Source organism: Talpa occidentalis, unplaced genomic scaffold (genome assembly GCF_014898055.3).
Source record: "Talpa occidentalis isolate TD23 unplaced genomic scaffold, MPIMG_talOcc4v2.1 talOcc4.16, whole genome shotgun sequence".
Classification (NCBI taxonomy): Eukaryota; Metazoa; Chordata; class Mammalia; order Eulipotyphla; family Talpidae; genus Talpa; species Talpa occidentalis.
The window spans coordinates 77,735,462-77,763,106 of NW_023601653.1; the positions used below are offsets into that span (position 1 = coordinate 77,735,462).

Sequence of the window (27,645 nt, forward strand, 5' to 3'; positions counted from 1 at the left end):
TCCCCTGACCCTGCACCCCACGGAGAGGGGTGGGGCTGGAGGGCTGGGTTTTCTGAGTGGGAATCCCTGGCACTGACCCTCACCCTCTTGTAATGGGATTTTTCCAGGCTAAAAACTCTAAGAACAAAGGCCACTCTTGACACTTCCTTAGTCTCTGACCCTTGTTCCTTTATATCCCTACCCTGAGAGGTGAAGGAGAAACAAGCACACCTGTACAAAAGAAAAATACTGTTTATTCCACACAACTACATCAAGTGCTTCTCCCCCTCCCAACCCCCCGCCCCCGCCCCCACGCCTCACTCCAGCCCACAGCAGGCTTTGGCTCTTGTCAGGGACAGTCAGAACCTTCTTGTCAGAGCCTGATCCAAGAGTCAGGAAGGGGATCCAGGTAAGGGAACGTGATTGAATTTCCAGGACACAAAAACATCAAGGTCTTTCATTCCACATTCAAGTGTGTTCCTCAATCCACTCGGCAGAATTCTTTCCCTGAACCCCACCTGGATAAAATGCTTGGTTAGTGCAGGATCAAAGGCCCCAGCTCATTCACAGGACCATAGAAAGTTTTGGTCTTTCATTTAAAAAAACAAACAAAAGAAACTACACACAAACAAAACCACAAACAGTTAAACCATTTCTGCCCATTCTCCTGCCTTTTCAAGGCCAAGGAGTAACTGAGCTCTGGCATAAGTCCAGAAAGGAGCTTTCAAAACAAAAATTCATATCAGCCCCCTTCAGAACCTGATACCACCCAAAGCAAACAAGAAAACCACCTCAGGGCCAGGGCTGCTTCCTGGGGATCCCATGGTGGGGTTGGGGGAGTAGGGAGGGAGCAGAAGCAAAGATGGAGGGCTGGCCAGTCCCCCTGCCAGGAGAATTCAACCAGCAAACATTCTGCCCCAGTACTGTTCCTCTGAAAGCTGACCCAGCCTTCTACCAGATGAGAAACGGTTAGTTCCAGCCTTGGGAAGACAGATTTAAATGAGGGAAGAACTGAGAAAGCAGGGCCAGGCCTACCTTTTCCTGCCTTGACGCAGGATGCTGTCCTAGATGTGTGTTCTGTGCATCCACCTCCACGGACACACCCTGGATTATATGCTATTCCTGGGGCACCAGCGGGACCCCTTATCTCTCCCCCAAAAGAAAGCATATCTGAAATTAGTGTTTGAGGGTGAAAACCTGCATCTCTCTAACTCACTGAAGTTTAAGTCACTGAACCCTGTCCACACGCCAGTACTTTAACTACTCTTATTGAAAACGTGTTTACAATGCCCCTCCCAGGGGAGGGCCTCATCTCAATAAGACAGGTGATAATCCTGAATTTGAGTATGTACCTCCCCCTTGGAGATTTAGTCTCTGCTGGGAGGCAGCAGGGGGAGACAAGATGCCCCCTAACTTCCTCAGTCCCTCATGCCCTTCAATGCCCCCACCCTGCCCCACTTCCTGCCACACTGTGAGAGGTTTGGTTGGTCCAAATATAGCAGCAGGGGGTGGGGGGGCGCAGAGAGAGAGAGAGAAATAGAGGGGAGGGGGGGCAGGCAATTTGATACACAACTGTCCTCTCATTGCAGGGCTTATGAAGAGGGTAACCACCCTGGCATTATGGAGCCAGCTGTGGGCAGTAAAGGAAACGCAGCATGCAGAGGAAGCAAGCAGGCTAAGGGGCTCTGCACCAGTGACCAACAGAGAGGGCCAGGTGCTCTCTCCTGGCAGTCACCTCAGGGTGGATCAAGCGAGGCGCATAGACACCTGGCTTTGGGAGGACAAGAGCATGAAGAGGGGGTGGCTGACCTCTGTGACCTGTGGTCCTTTAGGGACAGTCTACGCAGCAAGCCTGGGCTATGTGAGCAGCCCCCTCAGTGTTCTCCTACTAGATCTCACAGAGTTCCAGGGAGCAAGCAGCTCAGCCACAGCAAGACTGAAACACACTAAGCAGCCTGGCTGATGTGCCACAGCTCCCTCTGTAGGGCAGAATGTACCCTGCTCCAGGGGCATTTTCTCAGCACTGGGACATTGCTCCCACAAACACAAGGTCAAGAGTCTGGACTAGATATTTCTCCTCCAGGATCCAGGGTTTAAATTTACAGCGAAAATTAGAGTTAAGTCACCTTCCATGAGAGACCTTTGTGGGCTGCCATCCCATCAGCTCCTTCTGTAGGTTCACCTTTCCCCCAGGCCTTGCTGTCTAGTTATTGTTTAATTTGCCCCTTCTCGTACCAGGTTGGAGGTGAGTGTCAGGACAGGAGGAGAGTCAATGTTCCTCTCGTCACTTTACTCCAGGTGCCTGCTTGCTCAGGCAGTAGGATTTTCTAGGGTGCCAGTTCTCTTACTCACATTGTGTGTGGGTGGGGAGGTGCTGGGGAGGGCAGGGAGGTTGGGCCATGGACAAGGATTAGATTAAAATCTGCAAAGATGACCTTACTTACTAAGTTCCCCACCTGCTGCAGACCCAGGTCAATTGCAACATGGCTGGAGTTCACTGCTGAGTCCTCCTAACACTGATCACAAAAGGTTCTGCTTTAGTGTAATCCTCCCCCTGACTGCCTCCCCCGCCCCACAGGAACAGGGAGAGGGGAGAGGGGGGTCACATGCTCTAGCACAGGGCTGTGTGGGAAGCTTCTGACCTCAAGGTCAAGGCAGACACTGAGTCTGACCCTCTGAGCAGTACATCACACTTTTCTGCACGGGTCCTTCCAGGGGCCTTTGCCTGTCAGCAAAGCAGGTGCAGCCGTGCTCCGGGGAGGAGCGCCGTGCCTGCACTCACACAGAGGAGCAAAGGAGAAACAGGAACAGAACCACCAAAAACAGGAACGAATGGCCAGTGGTCTGCGAGGGAATCCTCACAGGCCACCCCACGACAAGGAGGTTCTGGTTCCCAGCCAGAATTCACCCTTCAAAGACCAAGCTAGCAAAGTGCTTCTTTAAATGACACCACAAACCCTCTCCCTCAGCGCCCCAGCCCTGAGCCTGGGGCTCCGGGTGGGCCCCTCTGCCCTCCCCGTGACGTGAGCTATGGGGGACTGATGCACATGCACACAGCGGAGCCTCACGACCTGGGACAAGCACGTTCGCGTGTGGCAGAATGACAGCACAGTCACAGCGGTGGCTGCAGCTGGTGCCAAGGGACAAGTACAAAGTGCTGAGACTAGGGCTGGGGCCGAGCCCTAAGGAATCTGAAAGACATTCAGCTTGCTGGTGTTCTTGAGCGTCTGGCGCCGGTTGCAGAACCAGACCCTCACCACCTCCCGGTCATAGTTGAGCTCCTTAGCAATCTCGGTGATCTCCTGGCCCGTGGGCAGTGGGTTCTTCTCGAAGTAGGCGTTGAGAGCCTCGATGGCCTGGGGGGTGAAGGAGGTGCGGCGTTTGCGTTTCTTGGAGGGCTCGCCTCCCACAAACTCCATCAGGTTCTGCTGACCTTCCTGGTTCCGGAGCTCAGCTTCATTCAGCCACTTCTCCAGCACCGGTTTCAGCTTCTGGGCACTCTTAGGTGTGATGTCCAGCTTCTCGAACCTACAGGGAACCCAAGGCCAGGAAGGGGTCGTGAGAATGTCTTAATTCCCAAAGCCACTGCCCTCTCAGAGCTAGTGAGGCCCACTAGGTGTCCCCCTCACTACTTCCACCAACACCCCTCAGGCTGGGCTGGGCCGGGCCTGACTCCTCAGTCTCTTCTGAGTCCCAGGTCGGACCAAAGAGACCATTCTCACAGCCTCAGTTCAGTGATGCAGTGATAACAGCGTGACCACTTTATGGGAAGACGAGCGAGATCTCTTGAGGGGTCATCTTGGGAGGCCTCCAGACAGCACGTGGATGTCCTGTGTGCTGCCCGCCTCCGGTGATGCTCTCACAGCAGTGTCCCTAAGTCAGACCACCCAGGTAGGGCTGCAGAATCCCTCAGGGAACTGACAGACAGGTGGGGCCTCTTGGCTACCCCCGAGTCATGCACTGGTTCTCATTCAGCCACCCATCCTTTGATAGTAACATCAGATCTGGTTCATACATTGCACACAGAAAAGTCAGCAATAACACTTCAGGGTTGCACCTTATGTGGGGGGAGGTGGGAGCATAATAGGAGTGATGACAGGCTGCTGTGCAGAGCCAAGCCAGAACTAAAGGTCTCATTTTCGTAAAGAATTTCCTAAGCTGTATTCCTTTTCCTGTAGAATTCCTGAATGGATTACGGTCTTGGTTTCCCCCCAAAAGACTCAGGCTTCGAGAATAAACTTCAGAGGACCAGCTCAGAAGGACCGTATCAGTCTTTGACTACTCCAAATGTTCATTCAACACTTAGAACACCCTTCCTCACCTGGAAGAAGGCAGGAATGGTGGGGGGATGGGATATCTGGAAAGAGGCCAGACACCTGGGATCGAGGGAGTGACTCATGACCCAGGTACCTCAGCTGGCCCTAAGCAAGCCCTGTCCGGGGCAACCTTACTCACCGGCAGATGGCTGACTGGCTGTAGGCTGGCCCTTCTGTCGCAGTCAAAGCCTGACCCACCTGGGTCTGTGTGAGGCCCAGAGAGAGCCTCCGGATCTTGAAGTTCTTGGCAAATTCCCGGATCTCTTCTAAGTTGATGCCATCCTCATCCAGACTTGTGGTATGTGGCTCTAGGCCAGAAGAAGGGACCAGAGGTGAATGTGTAAGACAGATAATCTTCACTACTTATTTAGCCCACTGGCCTAGTCAGGTGCAGTGGTGAGGGAGGAGCACATTTGGCAAAAGGCCTGTGCATCCTTAAGACCCTCAGGGGTGCCTGTCCCCAAAATAATCAAGACTTGGGGGGAGAGGGATCTAGACCAACTTGTATGGAGACAGGGGTCTACTTTAAAGTTGCTCCAGCTCTAACTGCTGATTCTTCCCCCATTTTCCCTACGCCTGGCCCCAAGCACACCTGTTGGCCATTCGCATTCCTCAAATACTGGGTGGGAGGTCACAGGAGAGGCAAGGCTTAGCTTCTCAGAGAAGCCAGCTGGACAGCCAGCTAAGCAGCCTGCACTATCATCATGCCTAGAATCCAACTCGACAGGAATGAAAATAAGAAAGCTAATCCCTGCATTGTGTCTCTGCCCTTCCTCTTTGGACTCTAGCGTTTTTTGTTGGTTTTCTTTACCTCCCACCCCCTGAACTCCAGGGTTTTTATTAAAAAGAAAGGCTTCAAAAGAGGTCAGGGTGCCTGAGTATTGCCTTTCGCCTTTTCCACAACCTTCTCCAGGAGCCACTTACTGGACACCAACTGGCTGACAGTAGGGGTCTCTGAGCAGGTAATTGGAATAGGAGCAGAAGGAGATGGCTTGGCCGCTGGGACTGGGCTGGCGATGACCACACCGGGCTGGGGTATGGCTGGCGTGGGCTGGATGGACTGCACCTATGAGAAGAGAGTCAGTAAGCCCCCACTGCCCACCTACCCAACTCAGGGGGTTAGAGTCCCTGGGTAGACCAGAGGGGCAGGGCAAATACAGGCACAAAGTCTTCACTCATTCAGCACATGCTTACTGCATTATCACCCACCCAATATAATGACCTCTAAAATAAGCACAGGGCCTCCCTGGTGGCACAAGGGGTTAAGCACAGCACTGTGAAGCTATCCTCAGCCTCTGCAGCACAAGTTTGATCCCTGGCCAGCCAGGGAGCTACCCACATGGTGCAGCAGACCTCTCCTGTCTCGCCCGCTCCTCCCTTCAGCAGTGTCTTTCAGTCAGTCTGCCTATTCTGTTCCCCACTGTCTCTGGTGAATCCTTTCACTCCCCCACACCTCTGGCCTGTGCCCCAGTTCTTGCATGCATGCATAAAGAAATCTTTTTTAAAAAAATAAGCACAGCGACAGCCCTACCATAGTGCGGCCTCAAAGCCACACATGCAGGTCCAAGACTCTGGACCGGTTGGTATACTTGGTCAAAGTCCCAACAAATGTCCCTCCTGGAGACAACTGTCCTCAAAAGAGAAACCTAAACCCAACTTTAGAGTTCCAGGCCCCAGATGTCCATTAATAAGGAATGACTGCTGGGACCTCCCTATAAGATACCTGCACTCATTATAAACACACGGTATGTCTCCTAACTATTGACATGGAAAGAGCTCTGAGTTACAGAGCTAAATGGGGGTTAGGAGAGGGTGGGGGGGGAAGTAAGGTGAAAAAACATTATGGAATAATTTCTTTGAAGAGCACGTGAATTTCCAGGAAAAAAATCTTGAGCCATAAATCAAGCTGTCAACAAAAGTCATCTCTGGTGGTTAAACTAGGAGAGATTTTTTAAACTTTTTACATTTCACATCATATTGAAATTTTTATCAAAATCATGTATCGGTTCTAATCAAGAGAAACTATAAACCAAATTAATATTTTTAGTATGATTTTTGAAAAAAAGTTTCCTGTAAAATGCAAATTTCTCTGGGTTGGGTCCTGCAACCTGGATTCTAGCCCTATTAGCTCTCAAGGCCATTCTCTCTTCGGGGGCATTTGCCTAAGTTCAAAGCTGCCTGCCTCCTGCTCCAACTGTTTATACTGCCTCCTAACAGACAACAAAGACTCAAGTTTCAGAACAGTCCATTTCTTGGTGCCACCTGAACAGATGGAATTTATAAAAAAACACTCATCTAATCAGTCATTCCCAGCTAGAAACTCTTCCTTGACTCCCCACTACCAAGTAACAGCAACAACAACAAAAACATTATTTTTAAAGAGCTTTCTGGGCACCAGAGGGTTCGTTGCCTTAGGCCTAACTTCTCCTTTAACATTCATAACTTTCTGGAGTTGGTACTCTCATAGTCTCCACCTTACAGATGAGGTGAAGGGGTTATTCATAAAACTGGGAAGCAGCAACCACACTTGAGAATGTGGCCTCTCAACATCATCTGAGAACGTTTTAGAAATTGAATTCTTGGGCCTCCCCGGTGGCGCAGCGGTTGAGCGCTGGGTTGCGAAGCTGCCCGCAGCCTCTGCAGCGCCTGTTTGATCCCCGGCAGCTCCCCGGCCACCAGAGGAGGGTCCCACATGGCACGCAGACCTCTCCTGCCGCCCGCTGCTCCCCTCAGCAGTGTACTTCGCTCCTTCTGCCTGCTCTGCTCCCCGCTCTGGCTCTGGTGAATTCTCTCACCCTCCTGCGCTTCTGACTGTACCCAGTGCTTGTATAAATAAATAAATAAATCTTTAAAAAAAAAAAGAAAAAGAAATTGAATTCTTAAGCTGCACTCCAGAACTACTGAAAAAGAAACTGGGTGGGGCCCGGGAATCAGCATTCCAACAAGCCGTCCAGGTGGCCCCAAGTTACCCTCAAGTTTGACAGCTCCAACTTGGCACACTGTGCTTCTTCCTTAAAGGTAGAGTAGTCTCAGGGGTGGGGGCGGAGGGAGAAGCAAATATTGTTTAAAAATGAACAATGATGTAAAAAATTAAAAAAAAGATTTGTTAAATTCCTCAGGATCATTAAACAATTCAGTTGTGAAGTCTTCAAAAAAAAAAGGTAGAGTACTCTCTCATCCGACTCAGTCCTTTATATGAGTTCAATGAGCCTCCTCTAGGAAGCCTGCCAAACCCCAGTCTGTGGATCTTCCTCATCTGGGTTCCCGAAGCACCTATCATGCCCCTATCACAAATGGTCTTTGTCACACTGACTTGTCATTGCCTCCACCGCTGGCCTAGCTAGGAAGGCCCTCTCCTTCATCCCTCTCTCTACAGCACCTGGAGCACAGCAGGCACTCAAAGACTGAATAAATGAGTAACCAAAACCGCAGTGGAGCGGAGGGGTACGGGTAGAGGGCGGGGAGATGAGAGAAGGGGGTACAGAGCTGACCTCCCAGGCCTTGTCCAGCAGTTTGTTCATTCTGGAGCTGATTTCAAGGCCCAGTTTACTTTGACCACGTCCTCCCTGGCCTTCTCGGAATGGTGCCAGTCTCTGAGGGCACGTGTACATGTTTTGGTGTGTGGGGCAGGGGGTCAGGTGGGTGCTGTTTTCCTGGGCCGAGCAAGGATGACACACATGGGCCTTCTACACTGGGACCTCACCTCACTTTGGGGAGGTGCCCTGATTTCCCATGGGCTTCAGAAAATAAAGTTACTCTGCCTGGAGCCCAGAGGGAGTCAGCTCATGCCAGATAGCACTGCCTACCTCCAACCCCCAACCCTGCCCTTGTACCTCACTCTTAGCTGGGCACTCAGGCGTGCTTGGCTTCCGGACAGCCACGGGCGGAGGCAGGGGGCTGCTGGCCAGGGTCGCAATCACCTGGCCTTGGGCATTCAACAACAGCTGTGGGGTCACAGCCTGGACCTGCAGGCTTTGGGCTGGTGCTGGGGCCGCCACACTAGCCGAGTTCACTACCCACGGAAGTGTTCCAATAACCTGGGAGGAAACAAGGCAGGGACCCCAGGTGTGAGGGCAGTGTCCAGTTCCACCCCCAACCCAAATTCCCGCCCTGGCAGGAGGAGGGACCTAGACAATTCATCTAATCCTTCTGGACTTCACTTTTCTCATCAGTAAAGTGAAGGCACCACATTCCAGGAGCTGCTTCCTTAATTCTATTTCCAGAGCTCTGATGGAGCAGGAAGAGGCCTGCATTTGACTCAGACAGCCCTGGATGTAAACCTCGGCTCTGCCATGGTTTATCATGTGGCCCAATTTCTCTGAACCTCAGCCTGCAGAATGGGAATGAAAATCTCCACCAGGTAGATCTAGCTATACTCGAAAGGAAGTGAGATCATGTATGGGACAGCACCTAGCGCAGAACCTGTCACTAGGCGAGTGCTCCACCAATAAACCCCCAACTAAAGAGAGCACCTCTGGGGCCCCCCCAGTGGCTGAGCGCCACCACACCAGAGGCAGGACGGCGTTTGACATCCTGTCTGCGTTTGTATGACCCTCAGCCCAAACTGACCGCCCCCCTCAGGCTTTTCAGCCCCCACCCCTCAGCCTTTGACCACTTGCCTGTCCCTGAGCGTTGGTGAGGATCTGACTGCTGATCCCCGGCATGCTGGGAATGGCGTTGGCAATGACCGGAGTTGTAGTGAGGGAGCCCAGGATCTGGGTCTGTCCCCCGAGGGAAGCAGCACTGATCTGTGGGTGGAGGAAGAGCCTTGCTCAGAGGCCAAAGGGTGAGAAAGAGCCCAAGGCAGAGGGAAGAGAGCTGGGGGCCTGGGGCTGGGGAGAGAGGGATGCTGGGCAGGCGTGAAAGGTGGGCTGCAAGCCCATGTCCACCAGCTGAGAGTATCCAGAGCTAGGGGTCAGCAAGAAGGGTGGGGCCACAGTCATGGAAGAGTAACTCTGGCTAATCTTTCGGGCTGGGCCTGGGAGGGCACAGGAGCCAGACTGGAGCGCCTGATGTGTTTCTAGTCACATCGAGCAGCTCCACTGCCAAGCCAAGGGCCCCCTCAGACAGATACTGGTGGGGGCTGCGAGCCTCTAGCTCCACTTTAGTGACACTTCGTAAGTTTGCAATCTCTGGACATCACCCCACCCTCCAAGGCTGGTCCAGTGGTTCAGGCTCTAGAGAACTGGCCTAACCCTCTTGGCAGAGGGTGTCTGCTCTTGTCTGGGATGGACGGGTGGGCAGCGGCAAGGAGCAGGTCTCAGAGGGAACCCATCTCTGCTGGTGTGTTGGAAAAGAGTCGCATTCGGGGGCTGGTCCTCCACCTCCTTCCTCCCCTTTAGGAAGGGTCAGCGCCACCCTTGGCCCGGGATCCAGTCCTTCCCTGGTCAGTCCTGGGTGAGGGCAGCAGCTTACGATTCCCGGGCTAAATGCGAAGCCTGCAGGCTGGACGGTGATCTGTGGGGGGGTGTCCACCGGCTTGGGGGTGGGGGCAGTAGCGGCGGCAGCAGTGGGCTGCGGTAGGATGGCAGGCGTGGTCTGCAGGAGCGGCTGGGTCTGGAACAGCGGCTGGGGCTGGGCTGGTGGCCGGGACTGGGCGGGTGACGAGGCCTGCACTGGTGGGGCGGCTTGTACGGGTGCTGGGAGCGCGGCATTCAGCACGGCAGCTGCTATGGAGCAAGGCAGAGACAGGGGTGCTCAAATGCCTAGCCGCAGCCCAAAGCGGCTCCAATCCCAAGGGATCTGGCACAAGCATGAGGGGGGCCGGGCAGTAGGGCGGGGGACAGACAGCTGTGGCTCCCTTGATCCTTGCAGGCACATGTGAACATCGCTCATTCCCCCCTCCCGTGGGCCTGGAGATGTGTAGGTTCAAAACCAGAAGTTGAATCTTCTTGCAGTCATTCTCAGGAGGCTGGTCATGGGGTGAATTCTGGCGTGGGGGGAGAGGGGCAGTCTCAGACATCTGGCTGAAGTGAGAGAGGCCTCCTGGGCCAGCATGGTGCCATGGCCTAGAGTCCCGAGGTGGTGCAGCAGCTCTGTGGCCGGACGCCTGGGACACTGGATCCAGACTCCAGGGTTGTCACCCTGGGTGGGCCGTGGGTTCTGAGTCCAACATGGCAAGCACGCGTGCAGGGATGGTGTGTAGGGTGGTAGGGGGCCTGGTGCAGTCCTGGGGAGAGTTGCTGTTACCTTGGAGACCGGCTAAAGGTGGCTTGAAAATTCCCCCCGTAGGAGAAGCAGCGGTCAGTCCTGGGAGGGCAGCCACGGTTGCTGTAGGAATTGTCCACACGGCCAGCCCCTGCTGACCAGCCACTTGACCTGCAATACTGATGGGGATAAGAAGAGGTTGAGTAACTGCCCCTGCTGGAACCATAACTCCTGTCAGAACTGTGGCTAAGTTTTCCTGAGTCAAGACCTGCAAAAGCAAACAAGATTTCAAAAAGAAAAGAAAAAATAAAAAATCAACATCGACGGCACAAACACTGGGTCTCTTAGACCCAGTTGAGCACAAATAAAGCATTCTGAGGGCAGTGGGGGAAAGGCCACGTGAGGGTGGGGAAGAGACGAGCCCTAGCTGGAGGCCCAACCCTGAGGGGGTGCTGGACCTCAGGATTCTGCTTGCAGAGAAGCAGCCCAGATTGGGGTAGGGCCCACTTTGCTCATGGGACAGGAGAGGGTGCGGAGGCCCCTTTCACCACAGACTGCTGCCTCCCAAGCCCTCCCTGGCTCTTTGCTCCCAGGACCCATGCTGTGCTTTGTGGTCAGGGAGCTGGGGACGGGGCCATTTGCAACCAAATGGACAAGGGCCCACAGAGGCCTCCAGGATGCTCCGATGGAGGATATACTCCTGGGGGCTGCCTCAGAGATCCATGCAAGTGGCAAATGGCCACAGGGAGCTCAACATGCCTGGAGGATCCCAGAAACAGCTTCTCTCTGCCCTGGGTCAGCCCCCTGGCTCTAAGTGAGGCACTGTGCATGATCCATTAACTCTTGCAGGCATCCACTGGAGAGGCTGACAAGGTTATCATTCATTTAGCTATTAAACAGTAAGGCAGGGGGCATGAAAGAGTTAATGTCGTCTCTGCGATCTCTGCTGGACCTCAGGTGAGTGACTACCTGGCAAAGGCAGATCTACTTTTTGCAAGTGGGCCTGATCTGGGACAGGGATGAGGCCAGGGGTGCCTAGTAGGAGATTCCCTCCCTCAAGTCACGGCCCCTTCCCGGGAAGGTTCCAGATCCCATGGACAGCCCACCTTAGCTGTCCCATGCCTTGCTCCTGCCCACTGCCCTCTGTTCAGCTCCCCGGGTGGCCCTTACCTGGGGGGCAGCTTGAACAGCCAGTGGTGTCAGAGTCTGCGATGCCTGAGGTTGGCTTGGGGCTTGGCTGAAGGTGGCAACGGCAGGGGCAGGGCTTGGAGGGATCCCAGGGAGTGACTTCACTTCATGTGGCATTAAGAAAAAGAGGACAAGGAGTGAGTCTGGTGTGAGTGAAATGTCTTGTTTGCAGCTCGAAGTAGCAACTCTGAGCCTCACACTGTATTTCTGCATAACCTGAGACCAGTCACTAGCCTTCCCTGGCCCAGAAGGCAGCTTCCCAGTGCTACTGGTGGGAGGCTGGAGAGCCCTGTGCCAGCTCTGGAAGGCAGACCACCCTCGTCCCACATCTAGACAAAATGAATGCAAGCCTTCGAGCGGCTGAGGGTCTGTCTCTCACTTCTTGGCCCATCAGACACGTCAGTAAAAGAGTCTGAATGAACGTGTGTCAGGAAGAAAAAGAACGTAGCTACACTCAATGGGAGCAGCTTGAAGCTCACCAGCAACTGGGTCATTGTTTACCCCTTCATTGGGCTATTTTTTGGAAACAGGTGCTGGCAAAGAGAAGAGGCAAAGATTCCTACAGGGGAGGCCCCGAAAGCGACAGAAAATCAGAGGTGTCTTTGCCACACTCAGGATCCCAAGGACTCTTCAGACCAGGCAGCTTTGCTCTGCCAGCCCTTGAGAGCTGAAATCCAGACGAGCAGTTTCTAAAGGAACTTCCTGTGAACCAAACTTTTTCACCTAGGTTATAGCTTCCCATTGCTACCTTGCTGTATCAGGTGTGGGGACCCTACGGGGAAGGCTATTCAAAACCACACAAGGAGTAGAAGAGTTGCTATTTAATATATGGTTAGGTGTCTATTTCTGGGTGATGGGTATCAGACCAGGTCAGTGACCCCCTCATAGATTTCTAGGCCCTAATCTAGGCCTGTTGAATCAGAATATTCAAGACTGGAGGCGAGCAACCTCTCCTCTCTCTCTCTCCTTTTTTTTTTTTTTTAAAGATTTATTTTTATTTATTTATACAAGCACTGGGTACAATCAGAAGCGCGGGAGAGTGAGAGAATTCACCAGAGCCAGAGTAGGGAGCAGAGCAGGCAGAAGGACCGAAGTACACTGCTGAGGGGAGCAGCGGGCGGCAGGAGAGGTCTGCGCGCCATGTGGGACCCTCCTCCGGTGGCCGGGGAGCAGCCGGAGATCGAACCAGCGCTGCAGAAGCTACCGGCCGCTTCACAACCCAGCGCTCAACCGCTGCGCCACCGGGGAGGCCCTCCTCTCTCTCTTCTTTCTGTTAAACTCTCCTGTGATACAGCACACGAACAAAGTGGGAACCACTAACTTAGACACCCCCCCGCCATGCATCCCCAGCCCATGTTTTATTCTGGAAAGGCAGCAACCTAACTCAGGACTACCGTTACAGATGGATAAGAAAATCCAGTTTCTCTAAGGAATTACAAACAACAGTAGAAAACTTATAAAATACTAAAACAAAATAGCAGATTTATCTCTGCTATGGAGGGAAGACACATTTCTAGCTATGGGGGAAAATTGCAGAAGATAAATTATGAAAATTTAAAACATTTTGTTTGGGGGAAAATGTAATGAAACATAGAAAAGCCAGAAAGAAAACGAGAATGTGACAATGGACATAAATGATAAAAGCTTAGCATCTAAAGAAATGGAATGTTCACTTTATTAGGATATGTTTCCAAAGCTGGACCATGGGGTCCAAGGGTTTGCATATATTGGAGTTTTTGTCACTTCCAACTAGATAGCTTTTCAAGGAGGCTGAGCCAACTCATGGGACCACCAGCAATGTAACTGCAGATCGGTGGTACCCCCTAGTCAAGCACTTTCCCTGTCATTGAGAACAAAATTTTGTATTTTCCCACATCATGACTTTCTTCTATACGAACAACTGATTTCTCTTCAAAAGAAATTTGAATGGCCACACCTCAAAGGAAAAAGAAATGTTTAAAAGACCATACAGGGGCCTCCCTGGTGGCACAAGGGGTTAAGACACAACCTAGGAAGCTATCCACAGCCACTGCAGCATGAGTTCCATCCCCAGTCAGGGAGATACACACATGGTGCAGCAGACCTCTCCTGCTCACCTGCTGCTCCCCTCAGCAGTGTATTTCAGTCGAAGTCTGCCTGTTCTGCTCCCCACTCTGTCTCGGGTGAATCGTCTCACCCCTCACACCTCTGGCCTGTACCCAGATCTTGTGTGCATAAATAAATTAGTCTTAAATAAATAAATAAAAGACCAGTACAGAGACATTCAGAGTCGCACTGTTCATGATGTGAAAAACCAGGCAGTTTGACAATAATCTCATCTGTGAATCTATGTCAATAAAGGAAACAGGCATATGAAATAGCAGGAGTCACACTACACTGCCTTGGTGGCCGCAATTATGAAATATGTATGTGTGACAAGGACGAGATGGTAATATTTTTCTGATGAGTAATGTAGGACGAGACAAATCACTAGTCTTCATCATGAAAGTTTCCACTAGTTTTGTTTTAAGAGGAAACACTTCTTAAGATTGCCTACCTAAAAAGGTTCTACCAAGGCGCCACTCTAAGTTGACAGCTTTTTAGAAGGTACCATAAAATACCTACCTTCTTTGCTTGATGCTGACTACACTTCTTTACAGAGCGGATTTTCACGAAAGGCTTGAATACACAAGCCTCGAGGAGAAGGTAGGCACTAGCATCGGCACCCATGCTAAAGTGTAAATAATTAATTTAGGATCCATTTCTGAGAGGAGGTTTGGATAAAGAGCATAGTTAAGGCACCAAAAGAAATGAGATAGATTAAAGGGTGGAAAGGGATAAACCTCCCAAATTTTCTGAAACGATGTTCCACCCCCACAGTGGAAAGGAATAGAAATGGTGGCAGGAACATAGAGGCCGTGTCCTCCCTGCCTGTTCTCTAAAACACTGGTCCATGGGGGCAGGTACTGACCCACCCTGACCACAATGTGGGAGCAGAGTATTCCAGGTCAGGGGTAAATGTCATGTCTTTTGTGATTCCTTTATTCAAAAGAAGAGAAAAATAACCTAAGTTACTAGGGTCCGAAGTGAATCTGCATTCTGGTTTGCAGGTAGAGCAGGGATATGAAGTTTTCTTGTTAAGGAGCTGCTAATTCCCTGAAGCTTGTCTGTTCTCACTAGTGCTCTCTTGGCTCCTGCTCTTAGCCCAACCCCAGCAGCCCGGCTCTCCAATCTAGGGAGACAAGAGGCGATGCATCATGCAGCTCTGGGGGAAATGAGAAGGGAGGCTTCAAGCAAAAGATGTCTAATATGCAAGGTGTTAATGACTAAAGGGTGCCCTGTGCTTCGAGGGCAGTGACTGGTACAGAGCCCCAGGCTCCATTACAGCTCTGGCTGGTTCACAGGTATCCTGGGGATATCTGGGGGACATAATGGGGGTGCATCAGCCACATCCGTTCCCCCTGCAAAAGAATCAAACTCACTTCATCAATCTCAAGCTCAAAGGTCATCTTTGGAGAAGGATAGTACAAATAAGTCCACCAGGTTGACTTATGTAGGCCCAACTGGGAGTGAGGTTTGGGAATTCTCCAAGGTCCTACTTAACCCACATCTTTAGTCCAAGGTAGGTAAGATACCTTCCCATCTCCAGCTCCTGGCATGTCCCAGATCTGCCACAAAAGGTACTGAATTAGAAGGGCTGGCAGGATCCTGAAAGTCTAGTGCTCTCTGCATTAAGGTGTGGCCTAAGATGTGGTTTAGACCTAGGAGCCCTCTCTGTGGTTAATTCAACCCCCGTAGTTGAGTCCTACTACTCTCCTCCAACTGCACCCCGATCCACCCCAGTTTACGTCTGTAAGTGACTGAAACCAGAACTAAAGTTCTAGGGGCGAGGAGTGTAGTATCACCCAAGGAGCTGACCCAAAGTACAGGTTGTTGCCAGAAGCTGTCTAGTGGAAAGAAAAACATGAAGACCCTAAAGCCACCTCGGCCCCAGCAACTCATACTAGGTCCCCAGGGGGAGCACAGGAAGGAACTCAGGTAGGACAATGCCAGATGTGAACAGTGGCCTCGTACCAGTTGCCTCCGCAGAGGAGTTTGGGTTGTCTGACCCTGCTTCACCACCAGGCTCACTGGCTTCAGCTGGGCCTCCGCTCTGGGAGCCTTCAATGGCCACCCCCTCCAGTCCTTTGCCCTCCTCCTCAGTAGGGATCTGGGCATCCACTCCAACTTCCAGCACTCGAATGGTCTCATGGCCTGACATCACGATGACCTGCAAACAGAGGACAAGGGACACTGCTGTGGGGAGAGGCTGGCCGAGACTGGCAGGGGTCAGGGAATGGAATCAGAGCTTTGGGATACCAACCTTCTGTCCCTAGGACAGTGTGCCCTGTGAGAATTGCAGAGCCTGGGGAACCCTACAACCCCCTGACTCCAGGGAGTTCTCCCAAGTTCTCCCAAGTTTCAACATAAGAGAAAGTAGAGCTGATAACATAAGCTGGAAAAAGTCCCATGGAAGCAACCCCCTTAAGGATATTTCTATTGGCTCCCTGAGTGGGTCACAGTTCAGGGAATGGCCAGTGGCCTATCCCACAGACTTGCAAGGATTGCCTCCTGGCTACCAGGATACTGGAGTGTGGCCATGAAGACCTCACCACAGCATCCACAACTTAAGTGGGGCCAAGAAGCAAATCTTTCTTTATTTCCCTTGAAACCCTGGAGAAGTTCCCTCAAATATAAAGGAATGAAAAATGAATGAGTACTCCACAATGCTGAGTAACTTTTATATCTCATGATTACTTTATTTCCAAGACTCCGGGACAAAGGCCAAGATTTCCTTGCAAGCTAACTTCTTGAAATTAGAGTCAGGAATCTTGAAGATGGAGCCTCTCCTCCTCCCACCCCTGGACTGAAGCTTTGTGCCCCGTGGTGCTGTAGCTCCAGGCATGCTATCTGCTCTGCCTATGTGCATGCTCTGACTCTGAGGGGGGCCTCTACACCCTAGGAACTACAGGCTGGGCCATAGGCCTCCTCAGAGCATAACCCTGCTCAGCAGCCAACAAGGCCATCCAAGAATCAGGGACACGCTGTCTGCTAAACAGCTCTGTGTCCAAATGCCCCTGCCCTTGGCCTGTGCCCGAAGTCACTCCCACAACTCTTTCTTAAGCCTGAAAATTGGATCCAGCCAGAGATGCTAATGGAAGAGGTGACAGTTTGGCCCGTCAGGGGGGGATGACAGAAGTAACTCCCCGAAGCAGCTCCCTTTCTGACTCAAACTTGACCTCTAAGGGACTTCACACAAATTACATTTTAAGAGTTGTTAATCTTCATTCTCCTTTTAAAAATTATTTAAGTAATAAATGGCCCCTGCAGAAAAAGTAGAAAACGTGTATGTAAGGAGACAGAAGAAGAGTAAGTTACCCCGTGACCAAATCTTCCCCCCATGGGCTTATCCGTATTGGTACATTTTACGTTCACTTTTTAAAAGTCTCAGCTTAAATCCTCAAACTCAGTCCTTGAGAAATCCTAGCTGCCAACTACATCTGCAGAAGTGAAGTCGCCACGAACTTTGACAAGAAAGAAACCACGAGGGCTCTGTGGACTCTCCCCGCTTGCCCATGCCCTCTGATTCATCATCCTCTTCCTGCCCCGGAAGATACCTGCTCGTTGACAGTCAGAGACGACTCTGGCCCGGTGCCAGGATCCATGGTCCCTTGCTGATGTGGGTGACTCACGCTTTGTACATCCTGTGGGTAAGAAAGGGGGTGGGGAACAAAAGCCAATGTGACACCGTAATACACTTTTCACGCCATCTAGAAAAGTCAGAATTGCAATGGCAAGAACAGAGAAACAAAGTTCTCCCAAGTTTCAACAGAAGTAGAGGAAGCAGGATTCTAAGAACTTAAAAATTAAAGTGTCTGGCATCCCAGGAAAACCCACATCCAGGAACAGCCAAAGTGGCAAGTGGAAAGAGGGTCAGGTATCTGCCCCGAAGAGTTCCCCAGTCCAATAGGAGAGAAAAGACCTAGCAGAACCCAAGGCGACTCTGACCCAGACCCCCAGACCCCCAGGCACAGGTAATAAGCACTCCTGGGTATCCTGGTTTCTCCCTGAAAGAATCTGAGCAGACTTCTTGGAAGAGGTGGTAAAGACAGGAATAAAACAAACAACAGCAGTATCAAACTTTAATACATATGATGATCTCCAGGAGCACTAATTAAAAAGTGCAGAGCCCCAGGTTGTCCTGGACCAAATAACCCCAGAGAGTTTGATTCAGCAGGGGGATCCCAGTTTTCAGGTGATTCTATACGATGGCTCAAGGACCATGCTGGCCATTAACATTCCAGATGGTGAAGCTGCCCGCCATCTGCAGTAAGGAGCAGTAGCCCCTGTGAGATACAGGTTGTCTGGCTGGAGCCACAGACCATAAAGTCATAAGAGATACAGATAACAAAGGCTAGTAGGCCTGGGCACTTATATAGAAAAGAAAGCAACTAACATTTATTTTGAGTACCCACTGTGCACTTTCTGTAATGCTAATCCACGTATTACTCAAGTCAGCTGGGCGCATTGTTATCACCATGTTACAGTGAGTCACTAAGCTCAGAAAAGTGTTCTGGATTCAGCACCTTCCCCTTCCTCATCCGCTTTCACCCAGGGTTGTCTGTTTCCTTTTAAAATCATTTAAATTGATTCATCTAACATAAAATTCACCATTTTAGCCAATTTAAAGTACATGGTTCAGTGGAATTGTTGTGCAGCCACCACCATTCTTCAGTTCCAAAACATTTTCATCACCCCAAAAGGAAACCCTGTGCCCATTAGCAGTCACTCCCTTTCCCTATGAACCCTGGCCCCCAGCAGCTCATTTCTTTTGTCTCTATGGGTTTCCCTAGTCTCAATATTTCATATGAATGTGCTCATACATATGTGGCCTTTGTGTCTGGCTTCTTTTACTTAGTAGAGTGTCTTCAAGATGCATCCATTTTGTAACTTGCATCAATGCCCGTTGTCTGAGCTTGCTGCATCCTGGGGATGGCAGAGGGAGAAGTAAACCAAGATTTCATTTCCAGGATGAAAACCCATCAGACTCAACTGTGATTTTACCTAACACTCCATGGCCTGTGCCAACCCACCAGGTTCCTACACAAACAACTCAAGGAAACGACCTATGAGTGCAGCACTTAGTAATGATAAAGGAGAAGAAGCGATTCCTTTAGGTCTTACTATAGCATGGTGTAACATCTTCAAATAGAGAAAGGAAGAAAACCATCAGTCTTTTCAGAAAAACCCACCTTCAGCAGGAGAAAGTGTTTGTAATTTTAAGAAAATTTTAAACAAAGAGACAGTGAATTTGAACCAAGTACATATTTGAAAAATACCTTCAAGAACATCAATGCTGGGCCTCCCTGGTGGCGCAAGGAAAAGACAGGTTAAAGACAGAGCTATCAAGCTATCGCCAGTCACTGCAGCACTTGTTCGATTCCCAGCCAGCCATGAAGCAACCCACATGGCGCAGCAGACCTCTCCTGTCTCGCCCGCTGCTCCCCTCAGCAGTGTATTTCAGTAGATCTGCCTGTTTTGCTCCCCACTCTTTCTGGTGAATCCTCTTACCTCCCCTGCAACTCTGGCTTACACCCCAGTTCTTGTATGCATAAATAAATAAATCTTTATAAAAAGAGAGAGAGAAAGAGAACATCAATGCTTGTGAACCAAAATCACTGACACGGAGTCACGGAGAAGCTTCCAAAAAGAGTTTCTGAGTGAGACCCTTTCTAAAAGCATTAAGTGAAGGAAAGGCAACCTTGGTGAAGATGGCCCTGAAAAAGGCCTTTTTGGAGGTTAAAACTAGCCAACATATATAGCTCAAAGAAGGGCCTGTCTCAGTTACAGCTGTTGATATAGAAGTGGAGAAGCTGCAGCCAACTAATGCTTTACGAGTTGCAATCCGTTATGTCTGAAGGGAGAAAGAGATTCAACCTGGCTAGGTTGATGGTTAGATGACAAATTGCTACACAACAGCAGAGATAAAGAAGAATTTATAGGTATTTAATTCATAATTTTTTCTCTGGAATATTTTTGATGAGAATGGCAATTCATTAAAAGTCACACATTTTAAAGGGAAGATATAAACAATTAGTGCTTAGAGAAAGGTATTCTGATGAACACCAATGTAGGGTAATCAGTTATAGAAACATAAATGAAGTCCTAAAATGTAAATTTAATAGTTTGAGTAACGTTGCCAAAGAAAACTTGATATTTAAAGAAATGAAAACAAATTAAATCATGCTTTTAAAAGTTGGGACAATTCTGGAAGTCAGTTTTAACACATTGTTTTGTTTACCATGTTAAAAAGTTTTACTTTGAAAAAAAATGTTGAAACTCCAACTTGATGAATGTCTAAACTTAAACTGGTCTAAAAATACCTTCCTCTCTCCTAATTTTATAACACTGGCTTCCATGCATTTACCACATATTTCTATCTGGATGGTTAAGGAGATAATTAAACTCTTTTGTCCAAAAAAAATTTTTCCCTTTGTATGTCTATACCACGTTTTGCTTATCCATTCACCAGCTGATGGGTGTTTGGATGAATTCTACCTTTTGGCTATTGTGAATAGTACTTCTATGAATATCTACATTTTTTTCTTGAACACCTGTTTTCAGTCCTTTAGGGTATGTACCTTTAGGGAGTGCAATTGCTGGTTCATCCTAGGGAGGTTAGCATCTTTGCCCCTTGGCAGAATGTCGCCAGGCCAACCTCACAAGGCACTCCTTGAGGCTCTGTTACAGGGCCCTGGATCCTGGTCCTTATTTGTTACCTTCCTGCTGCTGAGTTTGTTACAGGACCCCTTTGAGCTCATGCTGCCAGGTAATGTCCACAGCCTGATGGCCACTGAGGAAAGACAATCAGTTGTCTGTTTTAAGAGAAGGGGTTCCTGTGATCACCCCAGCACTGGAACGCCTACACACACAGATCACAGGAGTTGCTCTGGTCAAAGTTAGGATGGGAGCCAGAGGTCACCCAGAGCCTCCCTCTCTGCTTCCTTTCTCCCCTGACATGAGTTTGAAAACATCTGAACCAAACCTGCCAAGGCACTTTGTTTGGCTAGCAAATGGCTCAGTTGTTTGTGATTTTCCTGCGCTAACATTAAGAAATGCAGGAAAATGCAGGGAGGTAATGAACTGCAGGTGCTGAAACCATGTGCCTACAACCCCAAAATCTACAGAGGTCCTGGACCATGCAGGACTTTCAATGGTAGGGGACAGAGTTAGCCTGCTTCTACCTATAGCTCTCCCAGCTTTGGGCTTAGGGCAACATTTCAAGATGCTGGGAGGAACATGGGAAATCCCAAACAAAACAGAGTCCACTAGAACAGCCTGAGAGTCTACTAGGAAACATGCTGGAATGCTTAGTCCTTGTTTATTGAACAAATACCTCAGGGGCTACTGGTCATTGGGAATCTAATAGGGGGAGAAAACATTCCCCACCTTTGCTAAGAAGCCTGGAGTTTAATATGGGAATCACTGAAATAAAAAAGATAAATACAATACAGTGTGTTTAAGAACCCAGTGGAGCACAGGGTGGTAGAGGATCCACAGAAGAGACAGCTAATGCAGGTTTGTGTGGCCCCTGTCCCCTTGCTTCTGGATGGCATGTGTTTCAGACATAAAATTTTATGTACAAAGAAGAGTGTGCCTTGTAGAGCAAAGTGGAACTTGTATGGGATTCCGATGTTTAACTCAGACTTATTTCTGTGGTTTCAATCCCTCCCTTAACACTCATTGTGGTTGAGGTTTTCAAAGTATAAATACCTTCTCGTTATTAGTCATTTTCAGGGGATGAAGGGTACTCTGTCGAAAATCAGCAGCCTCCAAAGAATGACTGGTTAAGCTGAAATTGATTTTACCAGTATTCAACTGAAAGAGAGTCACGTTTGTTATCACCCTTCATATCTTTGACATTGTAATTCTCCCAGGTTAGTCTGCTTGCTGACATCAGCACTTAGTTCTACACAACTCTTCTATTTAAATTGTGCACCCACTTACCGCTTGCAGAGCCGCCTTTCTGAAAGTCTATCAGGGCAGGAAGCAGGAGAGTGGTGTAGGTTGGGAGCTGGGGCTCTTCATTGCCTCCCTAGATGGTCTCACCTGGTACCACATCTATATCACCAGCTTGAAACTCATCTGGAAACTTCAGGCTCATCTATCCAGCTGCCTACACCTGCTGGTATCACCTCCTACTCCTCATGTTCAAGCTCAAACTCCTGATTTCCATCTGAAATTTGCCCTGCCTACAGACCACCTTTTTGGTCTCAGCCTTCATCCTTCCACAATGCCTCCTGCCAATAATGTTGTTATCATCTTTGCCTTCTTTCTCCTACAGTTCACATTCGCTCCTCAGCAAATCCTGTTGACTCTCCCTTCCAATATGCCCAGAATCCCCCCACCTCTTACCCTTACTACCCTAGTACAAGAACACCACAGTCCCTGCTCACCCTAGTATCATCTGCCCTTTTCTTAAACCACCAGACTCCGGGCAGACCACTGCCCTTTCAAGTGCCACTGCCTGATGGATTTCCTACGTGTCTTCCCACCCTTATCCACTGATGGCCCCAGGACCCAAATTTCCCTTCTTACCTCCTAAAGAATAATAATCATCGACAGTTTATTGGAACCAGGCCCTTAAACACATAGAATTTGGCTGAGCACCCTCTGAAGACAGACTGGGATTCATGACCGCAGCTTTGATATTTATTAGTTGTGGGATTTGGGACAAATCCTCTGTGCCTCAGTTTCTTCATCTGTAAAAATGAGAATAATAGCACCTATTCTATAAGGTTATTGTGAGGATTGAATGAATTCATGCATGTAAAAAGTTTAGATCACTGCCTGGCACATACTTAGAAATGGTAGATACTATAATAATTTACACACATTATCTCATTTCAATTTAGAGTAGCAGTTAAGAATCTAAGTTCAGCTCTCAGTTCCACCATTTCTTAGCAAGGACCTAACCTCTCCATTTCAAATACAGTTGGGGAGAGTACTATAGTAAATTGCATAAGGGTTCAATAAATGTTAACTGCTGTTATTCAAGTCTATTACCACCGTATCAGAGCACAGAGCTCCGCAGTTAACAGATACTGAAGCTTGACCAATTGTGTGACTGTCTCCAGGTGGGTACTTGTCTATTTCTTCAGGGATAAATAGTAAGAGAGCTTACCTTGTAATTGTTGTACAAAACACTAAGAACGACTGGCTATTATTACCTCCTTTTTTATAGACAAGAAAGTTGAGGATCAAAGAGAGGCAGGGTATGGGTTTCAGAGGAAAACCGAGATTCAAATTCCAGTTTGGCCATGAAATAGCTGTGCAAGATTTAATCTCTCTGAACCTTAACACTGTTTTTGGTGTTCTTTTTAGATTTTTAAAAATTTATTTATGCATAAGATAAGTGGGTGTAGGCCAGAGGTGTGGGGAGGTCCGGAATGAGGGCTGGTGGTGAGAGGGTTCACCAAAGTGGGGAGCAGAACAGGCAGACCTACTGAAATACACTGCTGAGGGGGGAGCAGATGAGCCAGGAGGGGTCTGCTGTGCCATGTGGGTCAGCTCCCTGGCCTGGGATCAAACTCAGGCAGCAGTGAGTCCTGATAGCTTGATAGTGCTGAGATTTTAACCCCTGCACCACCAGGCAGGCGCCCAACACTGTTAGTTTTTAAATGGTGATTACATGGGTAAGTCTTAAAGGTTTGTTCAGAGATAATATGGATCATGTAAATAAAATACTTAGCATGGTACTTTATTATGATCCCCATTTTTATTTGCAGGGAAACAGAAGCAGAAAGTGGTCAGGTGACTTGCCCAAGGACACCACACACCGAGCCTCCTTTCAGGAAATGGGAGAACCACTGAGGGCAGCTGTTCTGACCCTCCAAAATCAGGTCACATAGGAATACAGAAGCTCTCAGTTCTGCTCCAGACCCCTTGCAGAACCTTGGATTCATGGGCAGAGATAAACGACTTGCTAAGGTGTTGGTAAACCAGCTAGGCACACAAGGGCTAGAGGAAGGGGAATTGGAAGGGTCGGAAAGTAGTGGGTGACTTTATTTCCCCTTATCCAGTTTCCCATTTGTGACCTTAGTCAAACAGTAAAAACCAGTTTAATAAGGACTCATTTAGATTTAGCTTCTCCTCCTGTCCCCTTCTCTCATGCCATCATTGATTCATCCCTGGTAGGGTGAAGAAGGGGCAAATGAAATGTGAAAAATAGAAAGCAGATGTGCTCCCCCATTAGTCTGTAAGCTCCAAGAAGGCATGCTCACTTATCGTCAAAATACAGTACCTAGGGTAACACTTGGTACATAAGAGGGTTGATGAATATGAGCTGAAGACATAGATTAAGAAATCAGGTCATATCATTTACCCCCCCTCCTCATATTTTCTACCTTCTCCCTCAAAAGGAACATATCCTAATCAAACTTCTTGCTCCCATTTGCACTAAGGGTATTTTAAAATGATTTCAAAGACACAGTACTGTCTAATGAACCCTGAGCACAGCCCTGTCCTAATGTTCCCACCCAGCTCCTATTTCCAGCCTTCTCCCCCTTGGCCAACTTCTCCCAGCCCCACTCATGTGGCCTCCCTGACCCTCATTTTGACACAGAAAGAGCTTGAGACTTAAAGGCAGAAGTCCCAGCTTCACTACTGCTGCTATCATAGGTGGCCTCTTTAAGCCTTAGTTTCCTTGTCTATAAAATGAGGCTAAGTTATAGTTATAGCACCCATCTCATGGGTTAGCATGAGGGTGACACTGGTAACATATATTTAAAGCACTTAAAACAGGGCTTGGCACACAACAAACACATATAAATGTTTGTTACTGTTGTTATTTTTTATTGAGATAAAGCATGCATATAAAACTTTTTAAAATTAGAGAAAATGTTATAAAAATGTAAACAATTGGGCCTCCCCGGTGGCGCAGTGGTTGAGCGATGGGTTGCGAAGCTGCCTGAAGCCTCCGCGGCGCCGGTTCGATCCCCGGCTGCTCCCCTGCCACATGGAGCGCAGACCTCTCCTGCCGCCCGCTGCTCCCCTCAGCAGTGTACTTGGGTCCTTCTGCCTGCTCTGCTCCCCGCTCTGGCTCTGGTGAATTCTCTCACCCTCCCGCGCTTCTGACTGTACCCAGTGCTTGTATAAATAAATAAATAAATAAATAAAACTTAAAAAAAAAAGTAAACAATTACTATTAAGATTTTATAGTGAGTAAATCTTGGGGAGGAGGATAAATTAGAGAAGTAAATTTCTTTTGAGGTTTTTTTAATCTGAGAAAAAATAAGCCTTTCACTCTCTCTTCCTCTTTCTCTCTCTCATACACACTCACATGAACACACTGATTTATCTTGTTTGTTTTCATGTTTATGATCTACTTGGGAACAATCCCTCCAATCCTAAAATAAACAAAAACCTGACAGGGGAAGCTCTGTCCGTATTGTTCCGAGCATGGCACATAATGGGCATTTTTGTTTGGACTAATGAACAAATAAATGAAGTTCTCAGGTAGATACGCAAAGTAGCACCAGCTCACAGAAGTGACCACCCGAGCACTCAATAAACCTAGAATATATGGAATTATTGCTCAGAAGGCCTCTGCCTGTCAATGTTGGCGGCTTCAGAAGACCAACATAAGGGGAGGATTTATGCATAAGAACAAATGGAGACCAGCCCTACTTTTGCAACAAGGAATCAGAAGAGCTGATGAGGCTAAAATCTCTGCAAAGAGTTTCTTTTCATTTGCCCAGGAAGGCTTCCAGGTGGCTTTTCTTATTATCTTCCCCAGCCCGGCAGCTGGGAATATTCTGTGCATATTTCAGGCTTCCAGTCCGAGCAGAGTGGGGGAATCTACGCGCCGGTGCACCCTGAGGCTCCCTGGTCTTGCCAGGTGAGACTGCTCAAGGAGCACATATTGGGGGCCCATTAGTCTATTTATTAATAATAATATTGTTATTAAATATTTATGAAGTGCTCATGCTCTGCTCGACGGTGACCCTCCCACTTACTCCTCCATCCGCTCAGCGACGCCAGGTCCCGAACCCCAACCCCACCAGCCGTGTCGTGACCCGGAGGATTCTGACAGGTCGCCCTGGCGGCCCCAGGTGACCCCGACAGCGAGAACCCAGGCGTCCGGGGTCTCCCGCGGGGCGGCAGCCTCCCCCCGGCCGTCGGGGTCCCCTCCGGGGGGCACCCCACGGGCTCCAGGGCAGGAGCGGGGCGGGGCCGGGCCCGCGCCCCCCCGGGGTGCACCTGGCGGCAGCGCCCTCCCCCCCCTCCCCGGCGAGGGCGCGGCCCGGGGTCCGGCTGCGGCTGCGGGGGGCGCGCGTCCCGCTCCCGGAGCTCGCGCCGCCCGGGCCCTGCATCCCGGCGCCCCAGGCCCGCGGCGGTTTTTTTTTTTCTCTTTATCATAAATATATAAATTATGCTAATTACGGGCATTGCATATTAACCAAACCCGAAACCTCCCCTGCCCGGCCCCCTCCCCCTCCGTGCAAACCCCTCCCCGCCCCGGACCCCGCGACTTACCGGAGCCCTCGCCGAGCCGCCTGCGCGCGGGGACCCGGCGCCCCGATTAGGGATTCGCCTCACAGCGGGGCCGGGCCGGGGGGCCGGGGCGGCCGCCGCCCGCAGACAAAGGAGCCAGCGCGGCCGGCGGGGCTGGCGCGGCCCGGGAGCCGGTCGGGACCCGCCGCCGCCCCCGGGCCCCAGCCCGGCCGGGCGCCGCCGAGGGCCCCGAGCTCGCGCGGGCAGGGGAGGCCGCGAAGTGGGGGGAAGGGGGGCGGGCGGTCAGGTATATGTGTTTTTCTGCTTTCCCCCCTTCCACGGCCCCCCCTTTCCCTCCCCCCCTTTCCCTCCTTCTGCTACTTGGATTTTTTTAGCTGCTGCGTCATGAGCATAATTTATGCAACGGGCCCCGCCGCAGCTGCACCGCGCGCGCCGGCCGCCGGGGGCGGCGGGCTGGGCGGGGGCCGGGGGGCGGGGAGCCCCGGGCCGGGGGGGGGCGGGGAGGAGGCCCTCCGCGCCCGGCCTCGCCGGGAGCCCCAGAAGTTACCTCCTCGCACAGGAAAGGGGGTCGGGGGGCCGGTCTCGCAGCCTCCAACGAGGTGCCCCTTGGGGTTTCATTTTGGAAGGTGCGCAAGTGGGCGCCGGGGCGCGGGCGCCCCGACTGGGACACTTTGCCGCGTTCCTTTCGCCCTGGGGCTGGCGGGGGCGGCAGGACTCCTGGCTGCCCCCCGCCTCTGCAGGTGAGCTCGGCGCCTGCTGAACGCGGACAGCCAAGTTCGCGTCCCCTCCGAGCCCGGGCCTGGCCCGCACCCCGAGAAAGGCGCGCGGACGCCTCTCGGGGCCGCTGCGCCCCCGCTTCATCTCAGGGAGGGGAGCCCCGGTCCTTGAGGCTTCAGCCGCCCCCGCCCAGTAGCTGTGTGAGCTGTGCTAAGGACGCCCCCCCGCACCCCCACCCCACCCTACCCTGCCTGCGCCTCCTTTTTCATGAAACGTAAAAGCAAGACTGCGACGGAGGTTCACAGTCTTGGGGAGCAGGCAGGGCCCCGCGCCCCTGCGCCCCTGCGCCCCTGCGCCCCTGCGCCCCTGCGCCCCTGCGCCCCTGCGCCCCTGCGCCCCTGCGCCCCTGCGCCCCTGCGCCCCTGCGCCCCTGCGCCCCTGCGCCCCTGCGCGGTGGTGCTGGTGGCGGGAAGGGCTGGTTCACCCGGGAGCTGGGGACGGTAGGGAAGCGGCAGGAACAGGAGCCAGAGGTGGGGCCAGGGGTTGGCGGGCTGGAGGCTCCTTGGGCCAGTGGAAGGGGAAGGAGTTAGGAGACCGCAGGAGAAAGGGGAGCATGAGGGGAGACTCCTGGGGAAGGAGAGAGGCTCTGTGAATCCAGCGAGTGTGAGTCCCCCGTTGACGCAGCCTGCTGCACCCCCTCAGCCTGCCCCGCCCCCTCTACATGTATGTGTTATAGGACAGGGAGAGGGGCAGCCCAAACCCC

General features: G+C 50.8%; 1 protein-coding gene across 9 annotated transcripts; it reads right to left on the reverse strand.

Annotated features, from left to right (window-relative positions):
* Positions 1-290: 290 nt before the first annotated feature.
* Positions 291-26,769, reverse strand: POU6F1 (POU class 6 homeobox 1). Of its 9 annotated transcripts, none has more exons than XM_054696624.1 (12): positions 26,187-26,248; positions 21,423-22,411; positions 17,267-17,353; positions 15,684-15,879; positions 11,613-11,734; positions 10,485-10,710; positions 9,711-9,964; positions 8,915-9,043; positions 8,129-8,332; positions 5,220-5,361; positions 4,435-4,603; positions 291-3,507 (listed from the first exon to the last, which is right to left on the reverse strand). In XM_054696624.1, the coding sequence occupies exons 2-12, from the start codon at positions 21,438-21,440 to the stop codon at positions 3,162-3,164; spliced, it is 1,893 nt and encodes a 630-aa protein (XP_054552599.1). In that variant the 5' UTR covers positions 21,441-22,411; positions 26,187-26,248; the 3' UTR covers positions 291-3,161. The 9 variants fall into 9 exon arrangements, with proteins under 9 accessions (XP_054552599.1, XP_037370653.1, XP_037370652.1 ...); XM_037514756.2 differs by lacking the exon at positions 26,187-26,248 and having other exon boundaries at positions 21,423-21,501; positions 22,248-24,758; XM_037514755.2 differs by lacking the exon at positions 26,187-26,248 and having other exon boundaries at positions 21,423-21,527; positions 22,248-24,758.
* Between the last annotated feature and the right edge of the window lie 876 nt (positions 26,770-27,645).

Coding starts and splice junctions, on each gene's coding strand:
- POU6F1 (XM_054696624.1), bottom strand. Junction 9,044..9,710: donor TCGCATTTAGCCCGGGAATC/GTAAGCTGCTGC, acceptor CTCCACCCACAG/ATCAGTGCTGCTTCCCTCGG. Junction 8,333..8,914: donor TCACCAACGCTCAGGGACAG/GCAAGTGGTCAA, acceptor GTTTCCTCCCAG/GTTATTGGAACACTTCCGTG.